This window comes from Poecilia formosa, unplaced genomic scaffold (assembly GCF_000485575.1).
Source record: "Poecilia formosa unplaced genomic scaffold, Poecilia_formosa-5.1.2 Scaffold116, whole genome shotgun sequence".
Classification (NCBI taxonomy): Eukaryota; Metazoa; Chordata; class Actinopteri; order Cyprinodontiformes; family Poeciliidae; genus Poecilia; species Poecilia formosa.
This window is the reverse complement of record NW_006800055.1, coordinates 91,827-117,087: the sequence shown is the minus strand read 5'-3', so window position 1 is coordinate 117,087 and position 25,261 is coordinate 91,827. Positions and strand designations below refer to the sequence as shown.

The window sequence follows — 25,261 nt, the reverse complement described above, 5'->3', positions numbered from 1 at the left end:
AAAATTTTAATTTTCTTTTTGTTTTTGTTTTTAATAAATATAACATTTCTATAAATATAAATGCGTCCAGAGCCAAACTGTAGCCATAAATTAGCCATGCTGCATAGCAATGCTTCTTTAGCCACTTGCTGGATTGATGTGACTGAAAAAATCAGGGCTTGGTTGCAAACATGTATATGCAGCAATGATTTAGTGAAGCAACACAATCAGCTTTGATTAAAGTGGGTGTTTCTGTGGAGTTTTGTTTGATAAATGAGTGGAAAAACACAAGTGAAATGCATCTTGTTGCTCCTGTTTCCAACTGCTGCAGTCGGTGCCAAAATCTAATCAGCAAAGTTTAACATTACAAAAGCAGCTGGTTCTGATTTTACTAAGTTGGGACAGAAACCACAGAATGTCTAAAGTTATGACTGAAAATTAAAAAAGCAAAAGTTTAACCTGATCACAGCCTGTGGCGTTACAAAAAAGCTGATTTTTTATTTTTATGTACTGATCCATAATTATTATGCCATTATAATAACCATTAAAAACACAAGTAGCATGATCAGATTGCTTTGAATAATCAGTTTATAAGGACTGGAACAATTCATGGAGGAAAACATGTAATTCAGTTTCAGTGATATTGACTAAAACATCAAAGAGCCAACAGGATATTTAAAATGTTTCTTTTTTAATTTCATAAATATTTCACACATAATTGGAANTTTTTTATGGAGCTACTACACATTAATCTCATTTGCAACTTTTTTTCCCATAGATATATACAACTATGACGAGTCTACCTGCCTCTTAAACAGGGTTGGTGTACATGAGGAAAGTTAAAGTATCTAACTATTTGAAGATACTTCTGTGCAAATGCTATGCTTTATTCAAACCCCACAGAGCGGTGGTCATGCCTGCTTCTGCTCACATACAACCCGTATATTCATTTATTTTATTTTTTTTCTGTACTTGTGCAACAAAATCAACAGATATACAGCCTTTCTGTAAATAAACATTTATGTTTAAAGCTGCAGATATAATCTATCGCTCGGCATGTTTCATCTGCCAAAAGTACAAAATACACAACATGACTTAGAAGGGGCAGACATCTTCATTTTTTACTTTCATACAAGTTTTCGTCTCACTCCGTTGTGGTGGTTTGTTCAAAACCTGTGCATTGCAAGACTTCACATTTTAATACTGTGCAACACTAACGAACTGATGTGGTAGCAGGCACACCTAACGTTAAACATGAGCCAGCTACTCTGTACTGTGTCGTTTAAAATGGAAAAACTACAACAAATCATGGCAACCACAAATCGCACAAATAAAGGAAAATCTTTTACATAATTTTGAGGTAAAAAGCAAAGAAAGTGTCTTATCTAGCTGGTGGTAAAATTGTAGAAGTAAAACTGATTTCTAAACAGTACCCAGCCTAACATATTATATGCATTGTAACAAGATCATGCAACTTATAATTTTTTTTTCTTTTTTTTTACAACCAGAAAAGCTAAAATCTGTCCAACTCACTTCACAGCAGGTAACAGTCTAACAGAACTGACAACATCAAGTGACATACATAATGACAATCAAGCACATGGTGGACCGTTAAGAGAGAAATGCATTAAAAGTGACCCATCATAATAGAGAATAATTATTTATCAGCCTTTAACAAATATTATGTACGCCTAAATATTAATATCTTTAATGTGCAATACTGGTCATTGTTTTATTTGTGTTTTTTTTTATTTTATTTTCAGACAATACATCATTGCCACTCTCAGTCCAAGGTCCCTGGGTGGAAGACCAGGTTCCCCCAGAGTTGACTATTCCTGGATAGCTTTAAAATGTAAACAATTTATATTGAAATGCCAATAATTATAATAGAAAACAAGCTTGGAAATGTTAAACTAAGAATCTCCTAACTTAGACACAGTGTTTCATCTTTTTTTTTGAGTTTTACCTCAAACTGAGGTAGTAACTATTTTAAAGCTTTTAGAGGTAATACTTGCTTCGTTCTATGGATCACATCACAGTACTTCTGGATTATCATTAACATATGCATCTCTCACTACTTAATATATTAGGATGTAAACAATTTAATAGAGCTCTACATATGTAGCTAAGGAAAAGACTGATGACCTCTAATAATACAAAAAAAAAATCCTTTCATAAAATTTTACTTTTATTTAAATGCTATAACTTCACACTGAAAATTTGAGAATTATTTTTTTTAAGTGGGAGGAATAATGTCGTTCTAAAAGATGCTTGTTCTTCATAAAATCACCATTTCCACACTTACTAGCACCTATAAAAACTCATTCAAAATTAATCTAAACAAACCATTGTCAGGTTTTATGCCTCAAACTTTTAAATTTCCTCAGATCATCTCTGAGTTTGCTTTAATATTTCGCGATGCCATTATTCCCAAGGTTATGATTATGATTCAACACAAGCCCATTATTAGTCATGCGATTCAAGTAAAGCAGATATGTGTTGATCTTCACAAAAAGCAGGTATTGGAGAACAGCCACTCAAATTGCTGATCTCTAAACTGGAATTGTGACAAACAGGGCTGGAGAAAGACAATCACACTAACAGCTTGAGATTATGCTACTGCAATAAAAGTGCATTTCTAACAGGAGCACCAATAATGTGACCCTCTGTTTGTGGCTAGCTGGTTTATTTTCCTCTGCTTAGTAATGTGTTTAGCGGGTCATCTCGTCTGATCTGAGTTTGTCAACTTAACTGACTTCTTTCTTAATTTTCAGTCATTGTTTATGTTTGTATTTACCATAACTGGTGCGTTTTCTCACGACTGTGACATGAAAGTTGGATAAAATGTCACAAGACCGTTCAGACTGCAATTGAAAACAGTGGGATAGGTATCCAATTAGTACCAAATAGGGAAGTGGCACAAATTGGATTTCTATTCATTTCTTTTCCATCTGGGGGTTGTGGTGAAAGATCGGAATTGGGCCGATCAGACCACAATGAAAAAGTCAGATATAAGCCTCAAATGGGCAGAAAGGATCTGATTTGCTTGTTTTGTGAACATAGCTTAATGGTGTTTATATTCATGGTCATATTTATTGGAAATGTTACCTGCTCTGAAACCCCAATAAGAAATGTAAACACAGCAAAATTTAAACTGAAATTTGGTTGATGGACTATTAGAAACTTGCATTGCAAAGTTTCCCCCAGAAAACTTAGCAGGTTTCTCCCTTAAAATTAAACTTGGCAAGTTTAACTGTGTATTTTAAACAGTTTAAAAAAACAAATTTTTAACTGTTTTTGAGTTAAAAATGTTTAAAGTTGACAAGAAATGTGAAAGTATCACTTGATAATTATGTGTTCTTGAAAGATTAATACCCGAACACCAACTATAAAGTCTTAAAAATGCAAACATTTTAAAAAGACTTCAATATATAAGCAACGCTTGGCCTGGTGGGGGCACAAGTAAAGCCTGGTGGCCCGCCAGGCTTACAATACACTGGGGGAAACCCTGTATTGCAATTTCAGTAGTGAATAGGGAAGTCGCTGTGTAGTTTTAGATTATCCTTGACACAAATAACATAGATGTTAGTAGTGACACGTGGATTAACTCCAGATTTTATTTATGTGCTAAATTGGCTTTATCCTGAAATGTCAGTGACCCTTTCTGTGCAGTTTCTCTCAGACTTTTATGTTAATAGGTCTGTGCTATGGGTCGTCCTTAAAATTGTACTGCTAAATTGGAGGCAAAGCCTTCTTCTGATTGATCGTCATGGATGTTTATGAAATCATATCCAACCAGACAAAACCTACTGATTTCATCAAACCATTGTAGTCTGTAAGGTGAATATTGTAGCTGGCGTAAAACTCTTAAAGGCACCTTTCAACAATTACTTAAAGATTTGTAAACCAGCTGTTTTAGCCTTTTGTAATGTCATCCATAATATAATCAACAAACGTAACACAAAATCTTCTGTTCAAATCCTTGGAAAAGGAAATAAAAAGTAAAGAGAGTATTAATCTAAACCAGAGTGATTACTCGCTTTATTTAAACAATAGATTGTTGTCCGATCTTTGTCTCTCTCAATATACTGTCAAATGAGACATATTACGAAGAGGAAAAAATGTAATTTATGTTGAATAAAGCAAAAATGTTTCACTAGCCAAGAGCAGCAAAAAGGAGCCATCTTGGAGAACCTATTCCTTTTTGTATTTTTTTTCTGGATAAAGTGCTTGAGTGTCTCCCCAGTCCCTGCAGTACTCTTCATGTTTGCAGAGTCCCTTCCTGAGCTTAGTTTCCCTCGGAGCACCTTTAACACTCCTTCGTCCCTGAATAAACGTGTTTGATTGCATGGAAGACATGTCTTACTACAGAGAGATTAAATGTGTGTGGGGATTAACCTTTGACTACATTGTTTTGGACCATAGTTTAGAAAATAATATGATCCGCAGGAGGATTGAGTAGATTTTTCTGGAAACATTAGCATTTAGCTTCCTTGTAAGTCTTTGGGGTGAAGTTGTTTAAAAATCCAGTATTTCTAGAAGCTAACTACTCCATGTTACTCAGACAGAAGATCAAATCTATCAGTGAAGAGCAAAAACAGGCATCCGACCTACAGTCATGGGAAAGGACAAGCCATAATTTAATAGCAGCCAACAACGTAAGATAATTGTCGAGATTGAATTTTTCAACACCTTTCACACCAGGCTTATTAGTCACTTTAATCAAACTTGAGTTTGTTTGCCAGAAAAGTCTGGTTTGTTTGGGGAGGTGTGACTATTCAACCAAGCTCTGATGGGGACCAAAATATCAACGTCTCTGTTAGGTTGAAGTGAACTCTGATGCAGTTTCAGTGAAAATGTGAATGCCAAGCAAACCAGGGGCCGCTCCAAAATCAGGAAACGTACTACAGTGTAGGGCATTCTGGGTACAACCAAAAACAAATGCACTTGTCCAGTACTAGCAGGAGACAAGGCTCATTGTCTTTTACCAAAGACAAAAGAGAAATCCTACAACAGCTAAACTCTGATGCTACTCCATTTTGTGAAGAAGGAAGTTTCGCTCAGTGTCTTCTTCAGAGGTTTTTGTGTCGTTTCCTTCAGTGGTTCTTGGTGCAGCGCCTCCATAGGTGAAGGGGGGAACAGGTTTTTCAGCGGCTTTGGGTTGTTGGGCACCTGCAGTGTGAAAGCAAATATGGTTCCCAATCAAACCGGGTCTACCGGACTATCAGGTGTGAAATTTACTGTGGTAGAAGTTTGGTTTGAGGTTCACCCTAACATATGAATATTAGGGTCAAATAAATGGGTCTACAACTAGGGGGGGGTGGGGAAACCCTCTCCACCACCATGCAGTTCAGGTGAGGATGTCTGTTTGTCTCTAATTTGGTCCCATCTGTCCAAACGACATTGATCGTTCCTTAAGTCCTTGTAGTTCATTCAGATGCAACTTTGCAAAACCTAATTAAGCAATACTCTTTTCATGGATCAAGAATTTCTCCTGACATCCCTTCCATGCCAGCCATACTTGTTTAGTCTTTTCTAATTGTTCAGTCTTTTTCCAAGTTTGATGGAAAACCTGAAAAATTTCTTCTCAAAGGTCATTGATGTCTTTCAACATTGGCATTGTGTTAAAACACACCAGTTTACTCCAAACCATCCCTGTTCTGCCATCTCTGTGATCGTTACACTCATGATGTGAGGACTAATTAATCATGTGCCTTTGATTAGCAGCAAGGCTGCATTTTTTCCCATGACTGTACAGCCATCTGCTTCAACTGTTTTAGTAAAAATGGTTTTATTAATGCTTTTCTGTTCCTCCTTATGTCTTGTAAAACCTCTAAATTTTACAAACGTGTGCATTATTGTTGAATGAGTTTATGTGTGAATAAAAAGTGATTCAGACAACAAATACGATCAATTTAAAAAACTGAATTGGAACAGCTACAGATTGGATTTTATAGCAACATGATAAACTGGTGTCATTTTTATAAGATCTGCATTGGACAGCTTGAGCTGAACATCTTAAAGTGTGCCAGCGTGTAAGTTTTTAGGGCTGCAGACAGTCTGAGACATAATTAAAGCTGAAGTTGCTTCAAATCTGTATTATAAGCTGACTGCTGTTGATTCTTGTATTTTATGTGAAAACATACCAGTTAGTTCTTCTGACTGAATCGCTAACGGGCTCTTTGTTTTCATCTGTGTCTCCATATGGGTGAGTCCTCCGTGCTAATGCTGTGAAACTTTGGGAATCAGGACGTTGTGCTGGTGCATCTCAGCTGGACTGCTGACTGAAAGCGGGCCAGGCCAGGGTTACATTCAGCTGCTGGTTGTGTTGGATCAGTGATGTGTGGCGGTAGTGGAGGACAAGCTCCCTCAGCGACGAGTACAAGTTGTAGGGCTCAGCGAAGCCATAGCCTGTCGATGTCCTGTAGATCACACAGTGTTTGACGTCTCCGTCCACGCTGCAGGAGGAAACACGGGTCACTTTTTGTTTTAAGTTCTAACTTTTAAAACAAAATATGGATGGAGTGAAGAAATAAAAGTAAATCAAGATGCACAGAGTGATTATTAGAGTGCAGCCCAATGTTATACTGTGGATCAGCTTCTCTTGTGCAGCAATGGAGCATAAGAAAAGTGCACAATGTCCCGTCACCTTAAAACACTTATTTATGTCACTACGAGTAAAGATCAGGGAGCAATTCTGAAAACATAAGCAGTTCCACCTGCAATAAAAAATAAAAAAATCAGCAAGGATCTTTCAGTCATGACATGATGGCTACACCAGGGGGCGCATCCCACACTTTTGAGAGTCCCTGGTCTATGGTAATGTAGACTGTTTCAGGAAAAGTTAGCCAGTGCAAATCTTTTTTTTTTTTTTACTTTGAAACAAGGAGATGTGAAGATACTCACACAACAGAGCAAGCAAAGGATCCCCTCTGAGTCTGGCTGTCCCTGATCAAGAATGTCCCGTCACGCCTTCCTTTCAGCAGCTCCTCCGCCTCTCTTCGTCTCATACCTCCGACATACCAACTTCTCTCCTCCTCATGGGTGTCGTCTTCAAGGGTGTAAGGGCTTGAATGAAGGCAGGTTAAATTAACCGAATTATTTAGTGATTCCTCATCTCATTGTCTATTACAGTATTTGATCATTCAAGTGTTGATCATGTTGCGCCATAGTGTGCAAAAGTTCTCGAGGGCTGATGTCCAAAAAAACTGAACCTAATGAATGCTTAATTCATAAGTGTCTCTGCAGACGTCAGTGAAGGGCAGGGCAATAAATTAATTGTATATAACGTGATAGATGTGATCAATATCAACAGAGTACTCGATAATTTCACTGAACACCAATCCAGAACTGCACAGCATTCTGGGAGATGTAAGCAGAGGAAAGATTGGTGGCATCAACTAACTTGCTTCTTCTCACTGGTTACCTAGCAACAACTTGTTGAGTAACTTGTGGTTACCTAGCAACAACCTGCTGAGAAACTTTAAGGTTTCTCCACTACGCCTCACAAATGCTTAAAGATAATAAAAAAAAAACTGCATGGAGCGAAAACTGTGGATGAAACGGGGAAGGTCATGCCACCAGTTTAGTAGTATTTCAGTTGTTTAAATAATAAAAAAACATAAATAATTATTGATATCTACTGATACGAAACACTTGTAGTACAATAGGTTTTTCAGACAGATCGTCCAGTCCTGTTTTTATGACGTATTGAGGTTGTAAATCAGTAACTTGAGCCAGATATGTTGGAGCAAAATCTAAAATATTCAAGACATCATCCCTCAGAAACTGGAGTTGCACATCCTTACGTTAGCTATGATGCAATTAAAAAAAAAAAAATCTTAGAACTTCGAAGTTGTTTTAATAGATCAAGAAAAGGATACTTACTCTTCATCAGCTCCGACACCCAACCAGTTGTTAATTTGACTCTGTCTCATGCCTTGCTGGGTGAGCCATCTGAAATATTAGCAAAACAAGGTCAGAAAGATTCACTTTAACATCTTTGCGTTCTTTTGTTCTTTTTAAATTGTCAAAATTTAATTCAATAATTACTCTATTAAATTTTCTTCTAGCTTTAATGTGCTGACTTTTGTTTTTAGAACTATAAAACAAGGCTTTTTGATAGGAGTATTTGTGGTGCCAATACTTACAGGAGGTATTGATCTCTGATTTTTCTGAGCTGTACAAGATCAGGCTTCAGTCTCGTAATTTTCCTGTCGACCTCCATGTGAGCCAATGCTTTTGTCCTCAGTTCTTCCTCCAACATCTTCTTGCTGTTGTGGATCTCCTCCACCCTGGACTGCAGTTCTTCAGAGTTGTTTTGAATTCTGCTGCCAAAGAAGCAACCACAGTGATTATTTAATATTAGCTGTAGAAACATGGGGTTGAATTGACTGAATTATGTTAGGAATCCTACTTGTCATTTTTTGTGCTGCTGTCTAAAGTGAGGAACATGTCGATGTATTCCTTGCTGTAGCGCTCCTGGGTTTCACACTCCTCCTCAAAGATCCGGATGATTTCACTGAAAGCCTCAATGGCTGTTCGCTTACTCTGGAGCTCCTGTAAATTAGGGGAATAAGAGTAATATTGAATAGAGGTATAATGGTACACAAAAGTCTGTTTGATGTGTCCCATGGTTTTAAAGGGACGGTACGGTACGCTTCAAACATTTTTCAGTTTGGTCAGGAGTAAGCAAAGAATCTTTAAATTTCTGTAATATTTTTTTATGTTCTAAAAGCTTAGAACTTAAATGGAGATTAGTTTTTTAATGAATATAGCACTATAAACAGGCACAGTTTAATTGTAGCTATTTTTTGTGTCAGTTTTTAAAGTTTCAAACTTGGTTCTGCACATGAACATATTCTGGTATTTGTTCAGGAACGCCACCATGCCATGATATTTAGCAGGAGCTAATGCTAAAGCGCTAACTTCAATCCAAATATCTGCCCCAAAAAGACTACACCCCTCAAGCACCAATTTAATTTTGGCATATTTTACACGTCCTATAATGTATTGTATGTATATTGTATTTATATTTATATTGTTTTCTTTTGTACCTGTATGTTTCATGTTTGATATCATGCTTGGCGTGCTAAACGTTTTCAAAGCTAGCTAAAGCACCAAATGAGAAATTAACTCTGCTTTTAGTGGCTTAGGAAAAGTTTATTTATTTTTTACCCTAAAATAACCAGTGATGATGTAGTAACTATGGCTATTTATAAATGTTGTGTTGGTACCTGTGAGGTTTGGTTCAGCTCCTTAAATAGATGGTCATATTCTTGACTTTTCTCCTTGTATTGATCCTGAAATATCCTCAGCTGTTCTCCGATTGCTGCAATATCGATCTCAATCACATGGTGCTACACAGAGAGGAATGTAAAATCACTCAGGAGTGTTGTGATGGGTTGTTTCACATTTTCATTTGAATTTTTTTCCCGTTTTTCTTATCAGGAAAAGTCAACACTTACCTGATAGTATCTGGAAACTGGGTAAAGTAACCTGATATCCAGCTTAGAGTTGTACTGGGCTAGTGATTTCTTCTGGTAGTACTGGATCAGGTCTACCGGTGAGGGAAAAGTCAGTGGCTCAGAAAAGCCACACTTCCCCCCTTGATGGAAGATTTTTATTAGTCGGTTGTACCCATCTTTTCTGTAAAAGTCAGAAATGGACAGTCATGTCTTTTCTCCATGTTCACAGTGACTTGTTTTTTGTTTATCCCGGAACCAGTACCTATGGGTGAGGTCTGTTTTTATTTTTTTTTATCTATTTTTTTCCAAAGCTCCTATTAACAGAAGTCAGAATCTCTAATCTCTTGTTTTTGTAAAGGTTGGCCCTGTCAAACTGATTTTGTCCAATGTATTTTCTCTTTAAGAACTCTTAAGAAGATGTAACCTTAAAAAAAAAGTCAGACTTCCTACCATAAAAAGTTCTGTTTCTTTCTATATTTGTCATTTTTATTTGTCCCTATGCCAGAAAGCATCAGTAAGTGCTCCCTTTCTACAAATTGAGCAAAAATTTTAATTTTCTTTTTGTTTTTGTTTTTAATAAATATAACATTTCTATAAATATAAATGCGTCCAGAACCAAACTGTAGCCATAAATTAGCCATGCTGCATAGCAATGCTTCTTTAGCCACTTGCTGGATTGATGTGACTGAAAAAATCAGGGCTTGGTTGCAAACATGTATATGCAGCAATGATTTAGTGAAGCAACACAATCAGCTTTGATTAAAGTGGGTGTTTCTGTGGAGTTTTGTTTGATAAATGAGTGGAAAAACACAAGTGAAATGCATCTTATTGCTCCTGTTTCCAACTGCTGCAGTCGGTGCCAAAATCTAATCAGCAAAGTTTAACATTACAAAAGCAGCTGGTTCTGATTTTACTAAGTTGGGACAGAAACCACAGAATGTCTAAAGTTATGACTGAAAATTAAAAAAGCAAAAGTTTAACCTGATCACAGCCTGTGGCGTTACAAAAAAGCTGATTTATTTTTTTTAATGTACTGATCCATAACTATTATGCCATTATAATAACCATTAAAAACACAAGTAGCATGATCAGATTGCTTTGAATAATCAGTTTATAAGGACTGGAACAATTCATGGAGGAAAAAATGTAATTCAGTTTCAGTGATATTGACTAAAACATCAAAGAGCCAACAGGATATTTAAAATGTTTCTTTTTTAATTTCATAAATATTTCACACATAATTGGAAGACCTAGAAAAAAATGCATAGTTTAGACACCAACTAAACGTTGTTGCTGTTCCAAAGTAAATGTCCTTGACCTTTATTCCTGACAAGCTGAGTTGAAACCTGTCTGATAGCGTGAAAATCTCAAGTTTGAGAATACTGCTACCTTTTTAAAAATGGCGGCTAAATGGTTGGCCCAACCTCAATCGTCAAACTTGTCTCTTTTATTAGAGGGGAGAACCTGAGGAAAGCTTTTCTTTTTTTAGCTGACAGGTTAAAGCAAAAAAATGAAGAGGGGAGTATAACTCTATCCTAAATATTCTTAGTGACCCGACGTCCTCTGGTGTGTCAGTAAGAAGTTCAGACTGCAAGAACATTTTTTTATTTTTTTTAAACTGGGTTTTTAGATTAAGATTTAAAACAAAACTTACCGAAGAGTCAGCGTGTATTCCCCTTTAATCCTGCTGGAAGCATTTCGTACCAGAAACGTACCATCAGGAGTGTTTCTCATCATCTCATTTACCTCCTCTCTAGATAAAATAAAAGATAACATTCATGATTTATAAAGACTGGAAAACAAGAGGCCAAAACGAAAAACCAAAATTGTAGAAATACTAGCCTTTCAAAATAATATTCTCGCTTGAGATTAGTCTTGAAACCCAAATGTTGTTGTTGTTTATAATTTCAGGATTATATCAGGATTGCACTTAGAAAAAGTGTTAATTTGGAGCTGTGGATCCAAATGAACCTTAACCCGGATTATTTAAATGGTTCCTACCGTGAAATGTTGCCCCAGTACCATTCTGCATCAGACAGCTGCTGATCATCAGTGCTGCTGTCAGAGGCTGCCATCGCTTTGGTTATGTTGTTCTCTGGTGGGATATCTGACCACAAAACGCAGGATAATTTTATGTAACGACAAAATAAAAACACGAGTAGGAACTTTTTATATGTATAACTTTAAAATGTTTTCACCAAATGTCTCTGATCAAATAACTGATTCTCTAACCCTAACACATAGATGAGCAGAATAAATGGAAAGTATATTTTTCTAAAATGGATTTTGTTCATTAAGGATAAAAAAAAAATATATCCAAACCAACTGTGACCCTGTTTCGAAAAAGATATTTCAGAAGTAGTGAATGAACTGTGATTATCCACATATTTTTGGAAAGCTGAGTTTAATTTCACTACCTGCAGGTCTGTTTAGCGTCGACCTGTAAGATCAGGAATAAAACATGTCTGACAGCCTGATCAGAGCAACATCTAAACCACTGCAGACCTCACTCGCTTCTCAAATCGGCATTAATAAGAAAGAGACTGGGTTCTTTTTGGTCAGTAGTGATGTTGACCTTTAACATCTGTCCAAAGGTCAATCTCTTATCTGCTAAAAACTATTATGATGACCCTACAGACTTTGTGAAAAATGTTTTCTAGCTTAATGAGATAAAAGTTGCACTTCTTGTAAGTTTTCCATTAAATTTGTCTTAAAACAAAAACAGAATACTTCCAGTGAAGCATGGTGGCGATGGACTGGATCTGCTTTGCTGGACTAAGATTATGGAGCAGATCAGACTCAGATGCACACAATTAAAATTTTGGAGGGGCCTAGTCAAAGGCCAAGTTCAAATTACCCAAAACACTCCCTTTATGCCTATAGAAAACCCTCCAATGAGGCTGAATTGAAACAATTCCTTGATTGGATTAAAATGTATTTGGCATAAATAATCCAACTGTATTGTTTATACAGGCGTGAAATTGATTAATCCCATTACGACATGTTTACCAGCACCAAGTTTATTCAGAAAAGGAGCGTTGACATGCGTAGAGTTGTAAAATTTTCCTAAAAAACACAAAGTTGAACTTCTGTTTATGCCAAACATAAAATCAAACGCAGTAGTGTCTTCGTTCTGCATCTTCTGAGTTCACATAATGGACAGGCGCCAGGTTCTAATAATGGTCGAGACGCTACTCCACTCCCTAATTAAGCTACAGACTAAGCAACACAAGCTGCTGGTCTTCCAGGGATCAGGATGAAATAAACATCCTTCAGCATTCTGTGCTGCCTCCAACTAGCAAAGCCAACTTTATTTTAAAACGGCAAAACTCGCCAACGTTCTGAACAGACATGAAACAAGTGCATTAAAGATGTTACACACAACTTCTCAAATAAAATTACCTCTCCCTTATTGGACAAAGGGCACAAATGTCAAGTTAGACATTTAGAATAATCACAAATGTTCGAATCATCAATCAGCATGAACCAGCTACAGTTTCATTCCTGCAGAGCCGAATGCAATCTGAATATTCCCATTGGGGTGCCATTTATTCCATTTATTCCAAGCCTATTTGGTTATCAAAAACACGTAATGCAAATGTTGGCACAATCCATTTATGGCATCTGGGGGCTTCAGGATCTTGCTGATTTGGACATATTTAATAAAATAAGTCATGCTGTTCAAATTTCATGATGTTTTAAATTGTTTCAAAAGTGAGAGCCAAAAGCCTTTTTATTGTCATTGAACAATAACTGTCTAAAATAAACAGAAAAATAAGATGAAAGGAAAAAAATCCCATCAGACACCAATCTAATTAAACATCAACCTAGTTTAAAGCCCCAATCAATAACAATTTAAAACTCTCACAGCATATGGAAAGAAACGTCTTGTATATCTATAAGTTCTGGTCGTGATAGACCGGTGTCGCCTGCTGGAAGGCAGCAGTTCGAACAGATGATAACCGGGATGGGTGACATCTTGATCTAAAACATTTAAGTTTGATGAATGAGTAAAAGCAGAACAATCGGAGGCAGCAGCATGTTTGTTTCCATTCTGAATTAAATGCTATATTAAAATTATGCTACGATTGTTCATAATAAACATCCTTCATCTATAGTCTACTTTGCTTTTTCAGATATCGCAAACAAAGTCGAAGCACAACAATATGATGCTTAACAGAAAAACTGGACCTTTTTCAGATAAAATGAGTTGGTGATGTGGAGTACCTCCTTCTTTGCTAGTGTTGGTTGGTTTCAGGTCAGGATTCACATGATCTTGAGCAAAATGGGAGGAGAGCTGCTGAGGAACCAGCGTCCGAATGCAAGCTTCCCCCTCGCCGTCGTTTTGGTCCTTTTCTGTTTCCAGGAACTCTGAAACATCAACCGCACAGCAACCCGCGGCGTCAGCTCGAGACACTCAGTTTGTGACCATCCACACTCTCTGGCTGTCTGCACACACTGCAGGTCACCCAGCGAGACTGGAGGAGATATCCTGTCTTGCAGCTTGCAGGAGACTGTCCAGACTAGTGTGCTGACAGGTGACACTGTCTGACTGCCTAAAATACCAAAACTGGCACTCCTCAGCACCCGGGCGCACTCGGCCAGACCCAGTTCTGCTTAGCGCTCAACCTCGCCTTGCCTCGCCTAACAAACAACAGCTGTCTGCATTGAGATGCCATGTCAGTGTGGCAGATTTTAAGGTGACGTCTTGCTGCTTTCCTCATTTTGTCGAACATATGCATGTCAGTGTGAGATTCTGAATGCAGATGAAACGTGAGAAGTTGTCAGCTGGACATTTCTTGAAGTAATGTGTAGCGTGGATCGTTTTCTTGAACAGCATGTAAACACACCCACGCCTGTGCTGATAAATGTGTGTAGTGAGAGCTGCTGTTAACAGTTGATGTAAGTTATCCCTTCTGCACTTGCAATGGCATGCCTGGAGATGTTTTAAATTGCTGCGGCAGGCAGAGCCGTACGCAGGAGGAATCGTACACATGCTGTTGTAATATAAGAAAGGGACAAACTAACAAGCTCGTGGCCTCAAACTGTCCAGCTCTGTCAAAACTTGTCTGTTATTAAAAGCTGAAGAGCATCGATGTCTAAAAAAATCTACATCTATTCATTCCTCTTGAACATTGCCCTTTTACAACCTTAAACTTTAATGTATTTTATTAGGATTTATAGTTGAAACCAGAAGTTTATGTACACCAAATAAAAAGACATACCATTATTTCCCAGCATGTAATTTTTCTAAAAAAAAAAAAAAAACCCAAAAAACTTTACATATTTGTTGAAACTGTTACTGTCGCTACACCATGGTATGAGATGGATAATCTGTGACTAAATCTAGCTTCTCTGCCTTCTCCTAATGGTAGCTGGAAACAACCAGGAGGCGGGTCTTAGCACTGCTGATCATGCTCATGTATGTGCTGATCATCCCTGTCCTTCTTGCAGCCTGTTGTGAATGTTCAGGCTAATTTATCCAGTGACGATGGATAAATGATTTTCCTGGGATGATAAGTTGTTTCTCCATCATTAGCACATTGAGCAGTATGTACAAGAGAGTGATGGACAGCATTAAGACATTCCTCCTGGTTCTGATTTGTTGTTTTTGGTTGGATGAGGTGGAGGAGCTTGATATTTTCACAGATTATCTGCCTCATATTTTACTGTCATGACATGACAGTTTTAACAAATTTATAAAAATTCTTTTTTACATAACTTGCATACTGCAGCTTTAAGACTCCCACATACTCGGATGTACTGTGTGGTGATTGAAATTTCATAGGGGAGTGTACTGATTGCCTACATTTTTTGTGACAAATTTCTTTTTTTCCCCACAATCTGAATAGCTACTAGCAAGTTAGCTGAACTAGCTGGGCGATGGCCCCTTTCTGCCCCCAACAGCACAGCCATTACACACCTGTTATTGCAGCACAAAGTACCAGCGACATCGTCACTGGTAGTGCTGACTTTGAGCTCAGTGTCGCATAAAAATCGGTTCAATGTTAATACTGTTACCTGCTGAGCAGTTTACTTTGACACCAAATACGTCGTCATAAAAATTTACGCAAACATTCATGGAAATATGGTGAAGTACACCATATTTCCACATAATCTTCTTTCCTTATCATGCTACATATTTTATGAAGTGTACCAAATCCTTCTGGTGCAAAAAAGCCCCACATCATGATCCTGCCACTACCATACTTGACAGTAGGGATGGTGTTTCCCTTTTTCCTGCAATTGTAACAATGGTCATCATGGCCAAATGGGTTCACTTTAGTCTCATCAGACCAGAGAACATGTCTACAAAAACGAAGGAGTTTGTCTCCGTCTGCATTTGAGAACTGCAGTCAGTTTCTTTTTGTGTGTTTCTCACGGTCTTGCCAGCTTCAGCCAGCGTCTTCACAAGGTCTTTGGCTTTAGTTCTGGGGTTAATCAGAACATTTCGGACCGGAACACGTTGATGTGTTCAACTCATCTCTTTGAACTACATCACTGACACCAGTTTTAGTTTGAACTCTTTCGCCTCTGTGTTCATAAATAGACTGAGATTTAGTTCAACTTGTGCTTGAGATGAACTGATCATTGACACACACACACACACACACACATTCCAGCTTTAAGTAAGAAATTCATATTAAAACATCCCTTACTCTTAACGTCGTTTTACAAACCAGATGACAAGTCTTTTTTTTGTTTATGTTCGAATTTTAATCTGGTCTCAGCATTTCACAAACCAACTAAATTCTGCCATCTGCTGGTTATTCAGCCGGGAACCAAATGGAAAGAAATGGCATTTGATTTTATAGTAATTTAGGTTTTTGAGCAGCATAAAGTCCTTTCTTAATTCTTATAGAGAGATTTAGTTTTCTCTTCAAGACTCGTGTTGAAAGCTGTTCACTTGTAACTGAATCAGTTGAGCTGTTTGTAAAGCTACACTGTCATAAATACACAGCAATAATATGGGTTATTTATTATACAAGAGAGAAAATGGGGGCTAATTTTTCAGTATTTTCACCATGTTCATTCATCACAATGGCACAATTTAAAACTAAACACTTAGTTTGTAAGTTAATATTTATCTTCAAACTGAATACTTAGTTTGAAGATAAATATTTAGCTTGAAACTATATATTTGAAAAATATTTTCCAGCAGCTCTAATATAAATGAAATGAATGAGAAATAATTCTTGAAATATTTTAAAACGTGATTGTGGGAAAATTAACCACCATTTTTTCCCCTCTTATTAGAAAAAAACAAAATGACACCTTCTACTTGAGAACATGAGGCCTTACAGCAAGTGTCAAACTCGAGGTCCGGGGGCCAACTCTGGCCCGACATTGTCCTTCTAGATTTAGAGGGACACCAAAATGGAGACTTCAAAATAACAGTTTGTGTGCTTGAATGTTGATTATCAATCAAATCAAAGCATTTTTTATCGATATACTACCTAATTTCTAGGCCTGTCATTATCGTTTATTTCAAGTAAAATAATGGTAATGTCATAATAATGCAAAAACGCATTCTCAAAGATTAATAAACTTTAAATTGAAATTAACATTTACCAATAATACATTCAATAATACATTTTACATATCCAAAATAATTAAAACGGAAACATCAAATAAAATTATGAAGACTGTAAACAAGACTGTCCTTCAGAAAAAGGTTAGTTGAGACCAAAGCATCAGACTGAAGACTTTTATTTTCCAGTTTTTGGTAGAGGGAGAGAAAAACTATAAATCACATAAATTTAAATGATTCAGCTTGTTTTAATTTACCATGTGATTGATTTATTGATGTAACAGGTCTATTATCAATTATCATCAATGATAAGACTTAGCAAATGTCGAAACATATCTATTAATATTTTTAACAATTTGTTAGTGGGTTTTATCAGCTCATTCTACCACAATCTTAATGTGACCCAGAAAAAAAAGAGTTTTACACTCCTGCTTTAGAGAAAACATCATTTTGTTTTCATCTGCTTTGTTAAACATCACATTGAGGTCTTATTGATTCATCCAAACTCTTGAAACGGTACTTTTGATCTTACCTTGATCTGCTGGCGGAGCGATCTCTGCTCGCTGCCGTGATTGGTCAGGAGGTGGTGATGTAATCGCAGGAAGGGCAGCGTCGGGCTCTGGATTGTCCTCCATGTGGCCAGTGTTCCCGATCCCAACGCCGTCCCTGAGATGGAGGGATGCTAGCGATGACGCAGCCTGGAGCTCGTCGTCTGTCCCCAGCTGGAAACTCTCCGCTGCCATTTTCACAACGTCGACTGAATTGTCCAGCTTGGTTTTATTGAGGGTGAAGCAGGAAGTTGGGCCACGGTGCTGCTGACCACATACTATCAGCTCAGAGTTGCCCTCATGGTTGACCGATCAGATGGTGGAAGTGCGGAGATCATGGCTGCTCAGTGTTGCCAACGTAGTCCAAGGTCCCGTTGCTCAGCCACAGTTTTAAACGCATCATACAGCAGGCCGATGGCATCGCCAGCAGATCCGGTCTGCACTCGTCTTTAGAGCTTCTTCGTTCAAGCACAGTTCTGCTTATTCACATCAGAAGTAATGAGTCCCAACGAAGCTTGAGGATGCAGATGAACAACAGATTGATTTCTTCAAGGATTCATGAATAAACTTTTCCCAAGAAACCTAAGAGAACAAAAAACAAAAAAAGCAAACAAAAAAAAAAAGATGGAGGAAAGCGTCTGGTGAAAAGACCGAAAAGGCCAGACGGCAGCGCTCGGTGGAAATGCAGCATCCAGCATCGTTTGACGTCACGCTCAACATTTTTATTATTTATTCTATAACAGATTTCAGCCCTGACGCTGCACATTCCCCCAAGATTGTTTTTATTTCTGCTTTAATAATTTATCTGCTAAACCGTTTTTGATGCTGAGACACTAAATTGCCAGTTACAATTTAAATAAAAATGAGAAAAATAAGTTTGGCTTTTTCCAAAAAAGATGTGAAAGCACAAAATTTAATTTGTTCCTCTGCCACAGAAATACCCAAAACATTAATTTAATTTGCATTTTTGTCAAAAACAAAAATCTATTTATTTATATCCAAAAGTAAAATATAAATCAATGTCATTGTGCACAAATAACAAAATTTTAAAAATAGCAATTCTTGAAGAAACGCAGAACAACTGAGATATTAATAATAAATAAATACTGTTCTTTATATTGTGCATTCATAAAAAAAAAAAAAAACAATTTGCAGCATTTTTAAAAAAAATGAACACAGATCATTTGGATAATTAAATTATCTTTAGGAGATTTTCTTAGGAGGTATACATAGCTTTTATTAATAAAAATATTACATATACACAAATATTTTATTTATTGAAGGAAAATTGTTTTAATACTATTTTCTGTTACTTTAAAAAAATTATTTAACAAAATGAGCAAAAACTTTAAAGTAAGTGTATATTTTTTAAGATTCTTTAACAATAGAATTTTAAAGTCATTTTAAGAAGTCTGAAAATGTAAAAATAAAACGTGAAGCAGAAAAGATTTCACTTTGAGGCGTCTTTGTTTCTACTCAAACTGGGGGAAAAAACATAAAAGGTGTTGATGTAATTTTGTGAATTACAGTTTTATTTGAACTAAACTGTTACTGTAAAATTACTAAATGTAGAAATAAAGAGGAAAAATTGAAATAAAATTTTAAAAGAGGGACTTTTTCCTCGTTTGGGATTTAGTGGATTTCTCTGGACTTTGCTCCATGTAGTCCTGCTAAAGGTTTTATCTGTAGATGTACACATAATATACGTACAGCATTATGTCAGGAAACCCTTTACGTGACAGAGAATTGAGGGGGGCAGCAGCTAAATCCTGCTCCCATCCCATAGCGATGGATTAGTCAGCGCATTCTCCACAGTGTAACCTCTTATGGAAGGGATTTGTTTGGGGATATCCTTTAGTTGCCCTAGAAGGGAGGAAAAATTACCATAACGGCATGTTTAAGGCAAATATTGAAAGAGTTGCTTCACACGACTAATGATATTCTATCCTGAGGGATGAGGTGTGCAGAAAATGGGGGGGAGATTATTTTAAGTAATGGAAATGCAATTGAAACGCATCAAATTTAAATTAGTTTTTATCTTTTCCAAAATATTTACAATACTCTGTTTCAAAAACTAAAGATCTGATCCTTTAAGCATCATATCTGGCTGTTGGATAAATCGTCTGTTGGTTGTTGTTTTTTTTTTGGCGTTTTGATTACTGTGGGTTTGGTTTGTTTCAGCCAAAGAAACAGGTGAAAGTTTCTAAATTCATCAGCTGAAGCTACCTCCCTCATCCAAAGCTGAAGAGGAGAAAATGGCGTCGAGTGGAGATGGTTGGGATGGTACGCAGACGTTAAGTCGCCATGGATTGGTGCTCTTGGTTGACCATGTTGAGGTCGTATCGAGTCGATTATTGGTTTACCGACGCCAACATTAAGACAAATCCCTTTAAAACAGTTCATTTGAATTTTTACAGTATTTAGCCCAAAATAAGCAAACATCCACATAGGATAGTTCAACTAGGTTCCTTCTTAACCAGTTATTGTATTTTTACTGACATTCTCTTACTTTTATTTTTTTTACTGTGATTTGTTTCAGCCTTGCTTTCAATGTGCAAAATGAATCAAATTAAATAAGCAATGTGATGGCAACTGTTTAGTTGATTTATTTAATTATTTAAGGAAATCCAGTGAGGAGGATTCGAACCTCGTCAGATGTCCGATTACACAGCGTCACTAAAAATGTCGTGATTTCAGGTATTTCCCTCCATGTTCTGTTTTAGTTGCAGTTTTGGTGAAAAAGTTTATTTTCTTTTTAACTGTTATTGATCGTGTCGCATCCGGAACTGATAACGGGACATCTGATGTACGCCATATTTTCCCAACGCCTTCAAGCTGCCCCCCCCCCCCCCCTCCAACCCCCCATTACCCTGTAACTAAGCTCTGAACGACGAAGAGCCGTGGATGCAGAATATGCAGAGAACTTTCAAAATGGCAACTTTTGGAGCGGGCATCATCCGACCAGAGGAATCAAACGCCATCGAGAAGCTCAGCCACGCAGGACAGCATGCACCTACCTGGGCCAAGACGGAGGAGACCGGGGCAGCGTGGGAAACCAGCGTCTCGTCGACATCCATGAAGCGGCGAAGAGACGTTGCCGGACGCACACGTGGCTCCGATCAAACCAACCACTGGCCTATGTCCTCACGCCATCCTGTGTCCCTCCGCCCCCCACCGCCTCCCGCTCCTCCTATCCCGTGAAGCGTCTCCTCCACAGCTCTCCATCTTCTTCAGATCCTCTCCTGTTGGGTGTTATCTATCCCTTTGAAGTAGCACATTTTCCCACGCTGTCATTCCTCCAGGTTTTCCATCTCTTCCTCACGGAGCTTCTTGAATTTCAGCCTGATTCAAAGTCGGTGGCCACACTTTTAAATGCAGTGTGCAGGAGAAACTCCAATTATATTTAAAGTGCATTCTAAAGAAAAAAAGGGGGGGAAAAAAGATGACAAAGTCTGGATTTTAGAGCCAGTGGAGGTGAAGGAGGAGAAGAAGCTGCACCGGTGCAGCACTGCTCTTCACACTGCAACTCTTTTTCACAGTTTGAGTCACAGTGAGGATGCACTGTTGGGGGACACGAGCATGAGAATGAGACGGCAAGGGGAAAAAAAACTCCTATATAAATAAATAAGGAAAGGATGCCACTGTTGCTATACAGAGGAAGGGGCTTAGTAGTCTCCTGAAATCCTATTGGTCGGCCTGTTGCCATGTGCTCAGCAGTCAGCAGAGATGCTGCTAACAAATCAAGGAAATGTTCTAATATTAGACTGTATGTTTCCAGGCAGCGGGAGCCCCTGACCTCTCAACTCCGACTGCGTTACGTTCCACTTCACAGATCAGCATAATGAAACAAGTGGTGTGGAAGTAACTGGTTAAAAAAATGCTAAAAAAATGTTACGGCGCTGTAGACAAAACCAGACACCCGCCCCCTCCACCCCAGTACCAGGTCTCTCTCCGTGTCGTGCCAGGTTGACTGATCACAGGAACAAAATAAGGATGAGAGGCGAGGAAACCGTCTTTATTTTAGCCAGATGGAAATCATTCTGCATGGGTCCAGTCATTAAAATTTAAACTCTTTTTGACAGGGAAAAACACATCACTAATGAGGAAGTAATTATAAAGTGGTGAAAAATTACACTTCTTCTTTTGCATTTTAAATTTCCTGCTTTTTAATCCCTTTTTAAATGGCACCCTAGATTGTAGTTTTTCCCAGCGGGAATTGCCCAAATGCACAGATAAAACTTAACAAGACGCTGTTTTTAGAAACCTCTGGTTATTTTCCTTTGCAGAAATATTTCAGTGAAACATTACCCAAAACATCTCTTTACCCCAGAGATCCCCAGACTCCTCCTCCTCCTAAGCTACATGCTAAAGTGAATGTGGGGATGGACTCTAAACTGGTTATAAGATTTAATCTCTGCATCCAGATCTGGGTTTGTCCAGCAACTTCTTCCTCGTCCAGTGGACAGTTTCAGCCTTGAAAAGCCATTGATCATAATGAATTTTTATAAGCTACAAGAGTAAAACATGAAAGAGGATGAAAACTTTTCAGCCACTCCGTCCCGATTAACCCAAGCTAACAGACTTTATGGGATTCGTTCTCCAGCCTGGTAAAACTCTACTCATAACTGGTAAGGCAACATAGTGATAGTTTCCACTGGCTGCGTTTCCGTTAGGATTGCTCTGATTGCAGTTTTTTTGGCCAATCGCTGATTACTGATCATTAAAAAGCCTGGCCTGCTGATTCCTATTTTGACTGACACCGTTTTTTTTTTTTTTGTCTGAAATGTCGCTAAATATAGTAAGAAATTTGCTGAATTGGCAACAGTGCAGACTTGACCTGGTGGGCCAGTCTGTCAGTCAAACCTCTTTAAAGGCAGAGCAGAAGAGGACAGTGGCTGATCTTTAGACCTTTGCTGAGGTAGATAAGATTAGGGGATTAGATCAGCTTCACATCTAAGTATCGGCCGATCACCGATCAATTAAGGAAAATCACGTCCATAAATTGGCGCACCCCTAGTTTCCATTACAAATATGCGCAGCTTTGTAAGTATTCTGGCAATGTCGAAAAAACAGATTAATTATTTAATGAATGTTTCTTATTCACTAAATAAGAAACATGTTTAAAATCACACATGCATTTGTTTGTTCACATAATGGTAACAAAAAAAAGTACCATCATCCTCCAACTACTTCCTGTCGTCGATGTCTTTGTAGTTTCAGTCAGTGTCGATGTCTGATCATGTGCGAAAAAGTTTTTCATTGCAGTTTTGTGAAATGAACCAATTTAAATATGGCCAAAAAACCCACCTCATCATAGCGTCATATTTTAACGTAAAATTAGTTTGTTTTTTAAAATTATTTTAAAATCGGTGACTGGGCGAATTTATTTTTAAAATGTCAAATTAGATGGTTAATGCAAACACAGAACTTTCTAGTCTTGCAGCAAGAAAGTCAAGCATTTGATTTCCAGCCACAATATTTCTGCATGTAGTTTCTATGTTCTCCTTGTACAGGTATGAGTTTTTTCTTTCATCAGTTTGCTTGCTTGTTCATTATCCTCTCTAAATTGTCGTTATTTCTGACTGCATGTTTCTGTCGTCCTGTGATGGACTGGCAGTCTGTCCATGGTGCACCAGGCTTCTTTTCCAATGCCTCTGAAGAAAGGAACTAGTCACACATGACTGCAGGTATTTGGCCTCGGAAATGAGCGATTGATCTCTAATTTCGGTGTTTTGGTTGCAGGACTCTGATCTCAGACAGCTAGAGCTTCCCTGTGCTACATCACATCAGGTAGGCTGCACTTTCACCACATTTATACGCCAAGAGCCTTAATTTCCAAGATCTTAATTTAAAAGATCTTAAATCTTGATTTACTTGTAGCTGTCGGTTGTTTATTTTTACTTTAAAATGTTGACTTATAGGTAATTTCTGTGTTCTAGATATGCTTTGTTTCAAATTTAATATAATAGCATGCCTTTATTATCCATTATATATATTAAATATTCTGCAGATTTTGGATTTCATACAAAACTCATCTTATTTGCAACATTTTCTTGGAGTGAATAAAAAACACATGTATATGAGACAAATTTATGCAAATATATTTAATATATCATTTATATATATTTAACATACAAACCTGATCACAATTTTTGACACGCCTGCTTTTTAAGCACAAAATGTTGAGTTCTGTGTTTAAGATGTAGGCGTGTAAATCGTTCTGACCAACAGATAAAGCAACGTTACAGGATTGTGGAGCTTTGCACATCCGTTCAGTAAGACAGGATAGGAAAGCAGGAGCGGAGCAGCACACATCAGGATTGTTTGGTTTGTTAGGATCGTAGCTGCATCTGTAAATCAGTGACGGATTTAATGTAAAACAATGGATGAACTCTTTTATTGGACATCATTTAGCCGGTGTGAGTGTGCTGCCCTAAATAGTAAAATGTTAGTAATGTGCAAATACTGTAATGTTTCATTTCCCATTACAGAAAAAAAGAACTGTACTACAGAAAAGAACGGGTAAGTACATAATATAACCGTCCGCAACTTTCTTGGAAAAATACTATTCTCATATCAACAATACTTATAAATGCAGAATGTATAGCAGTACATATGTATTTAAATAAATGTGTTTAAGGTAAATTCCAGTGGAGCTTTTCACAGCTCGGATCCAGTTAAATGTTCTGGTCTATCGGGTTCGATAAACCGCAGAGATGCTGTCAGTCTGCAGGCCAGGACTTGTGGGGGTTTGTGGGGCTCCTGGGCTGAGCCTTTGGACTCCCCTGAACAGAGAAAATGATAAGGGCAGAAAGTGAAGAGAAGAAACCTTGATTCTGCTAAATACACAGAGAGCTTACTTAACTCTTCAATAGGTATGTATTATTTACATTACGGTCTATTCAAAAGCCTTTAGGTTCCTCCACTTGCTCTCCATTCGAGAATACATTCTGATGAAATGAAAATGTTACTTTACACATGAACCTGCCAGTGGCATGAACAATTTTGGACTTAGCTATGCAGTTACAGAGGGTTTACAAATTTTAGACTTTATGCTTTATTTTAGAAATATCTGGGTTTTTTGGTCAAATTTATTACAGTGGAGGGAAGCTGTAAAACTATAAGTCCTATTAGAGCAAATACCTAAAATGTTAATTCATGTTGAGTGTTCTTCCAACTTATTAGTAAAAATGAACAACTTAAAATGATCAGTTTCTCTGATTATACTTTTTATAGGTTTGAGTAAAATGAATATTGTTCTATGAACTGATGACATGTCTCTGAAATTTCAAGCAAAAATGTTTGTATTTATTTGCTGCCTTGGAAGAGAAGGAACTTCATGTATAGATTAAATTGGGAAGCTTCAGTTAGCTTGACATGGCAGCTTTAATTTTTCTTACCAAAATAGTTTTCGGATAACCAAAACTTTAGAGAAAGTGTCTGTTTCTAATCCGCTGTTGCCCATTCTTGTACTCGTCTCAGATATATTTCATTTTAATGTTTTCCTTGGCAGAAGTGGCTCCTTTCATGCTTCTTCTCATCTTTATCCAGCTGTTCAGAAATCTTAACTTCTCCCTCAAATTTTCCATTTGTGGAAAAGCTGTGGATTAGTCACCAAGCGTCCCAGTGGTTAATCTGGGTTGGTGCTAGAACCAGTTCTTTATTGGTCTGGTTTCTGCAGCCAGAGAGTCTGAAGTCTCCTCCTCTAACTGTTTGGATTTCCCCCCATTGTCTTC

General features: G+C 37.6%; 2 protein-coding genes and 1 long non-coding RNA gene across 8 annotated transcripts in view; 1 reads left to right on the top strand and 2 right to left on the bottom strand.

Moving 5' to 3' along the window:
• Positions 1 to 5,243: 5,243 nt before the first annotated feature.
• On the bottom strand, positions 5,244 to 21,092 carry LOC103143838 (phosphatidylinositol 3-kinase regulatory subunit gamma-like). Of its 2 annotated transcripts, none has more exons than XM_007560541.2 (12): positions 20,543 to 21,092; positions 17,510 to 18,107; positions 13,674 to 13,817; positions 11,448 to 11,553; positions 11,101 to 11,199; positions 9,447 to 9,627; positions 9,216 to 9,338; positions 8,396 to 8,538; positions 8,130 to 8,309; positions 7,867 to 7,935; positions 6,886 to 7,047; positions 5,244 to 6,437 (listed from the first exon to the last, which is right to left on the bottom strand). In XM_007560541.2, the coding sequence occupies exons 2-12, from the start codon at positions 17,718 to 17,720 to the stop codon at positions 6,248 to 6,250; spliced, it is 1,608 nt and encodes a 535-aa protein (XP_007560603.1). In that variant the 5' UTR covers positions 17,721 to 18,107; positions 20,543 to 21,092; the 3' UTR covers positions 5,244 to 6,247. The 2 variants fall into 2 exon arrangements, with proteins under 2 accessions (XP_007560603.1, XP_016531038.1); XM_016675552.1 differs by having other exon boundaries at positions 8,130 to 8,306.
• An 895-nt stretch (positions 21,093 to 21,987) lies between these two features.
• Positions 21,988 to 24,016, top strand: LOC103143839 (uncharacterized). The gene is made up of 2 exons (XR_476836.2): positions 21,988 to 22,153; positions 23,268 to 24,016. It is a non-coding gene; the product is annotated as an uncharacterized LOC103143839 (long non-coding RNA).
• The window catches only part of kank3 (KN motif and ankyrin repeat domains 3), a 40,741-nt gene continuing 39,457 nt past the window's right edge, over positions 23,978 to 25,261 (bottom strand). For 4 of the 5 annotated variants that reach the window (XM_016675543.1, XM_007560543.2, XM_007560542.2 and 1 more), the window contains one exon: positions 23,978 to 24,310. In XM_016675543.1, coding sequence (XP_016531029.1) covers positions 24,248 to 24,310 — 63 coding nt within the window. In that variant the 3' untranslated portion in view covers positions 23,978 to 24,247. Of the gene's footprint in view, positions 24,311 to 25,140; position 25,261 lie in introns of all 5 variants that reach the window. The other variant, XR_001663115.1, reaches the window with a different exon arrangement.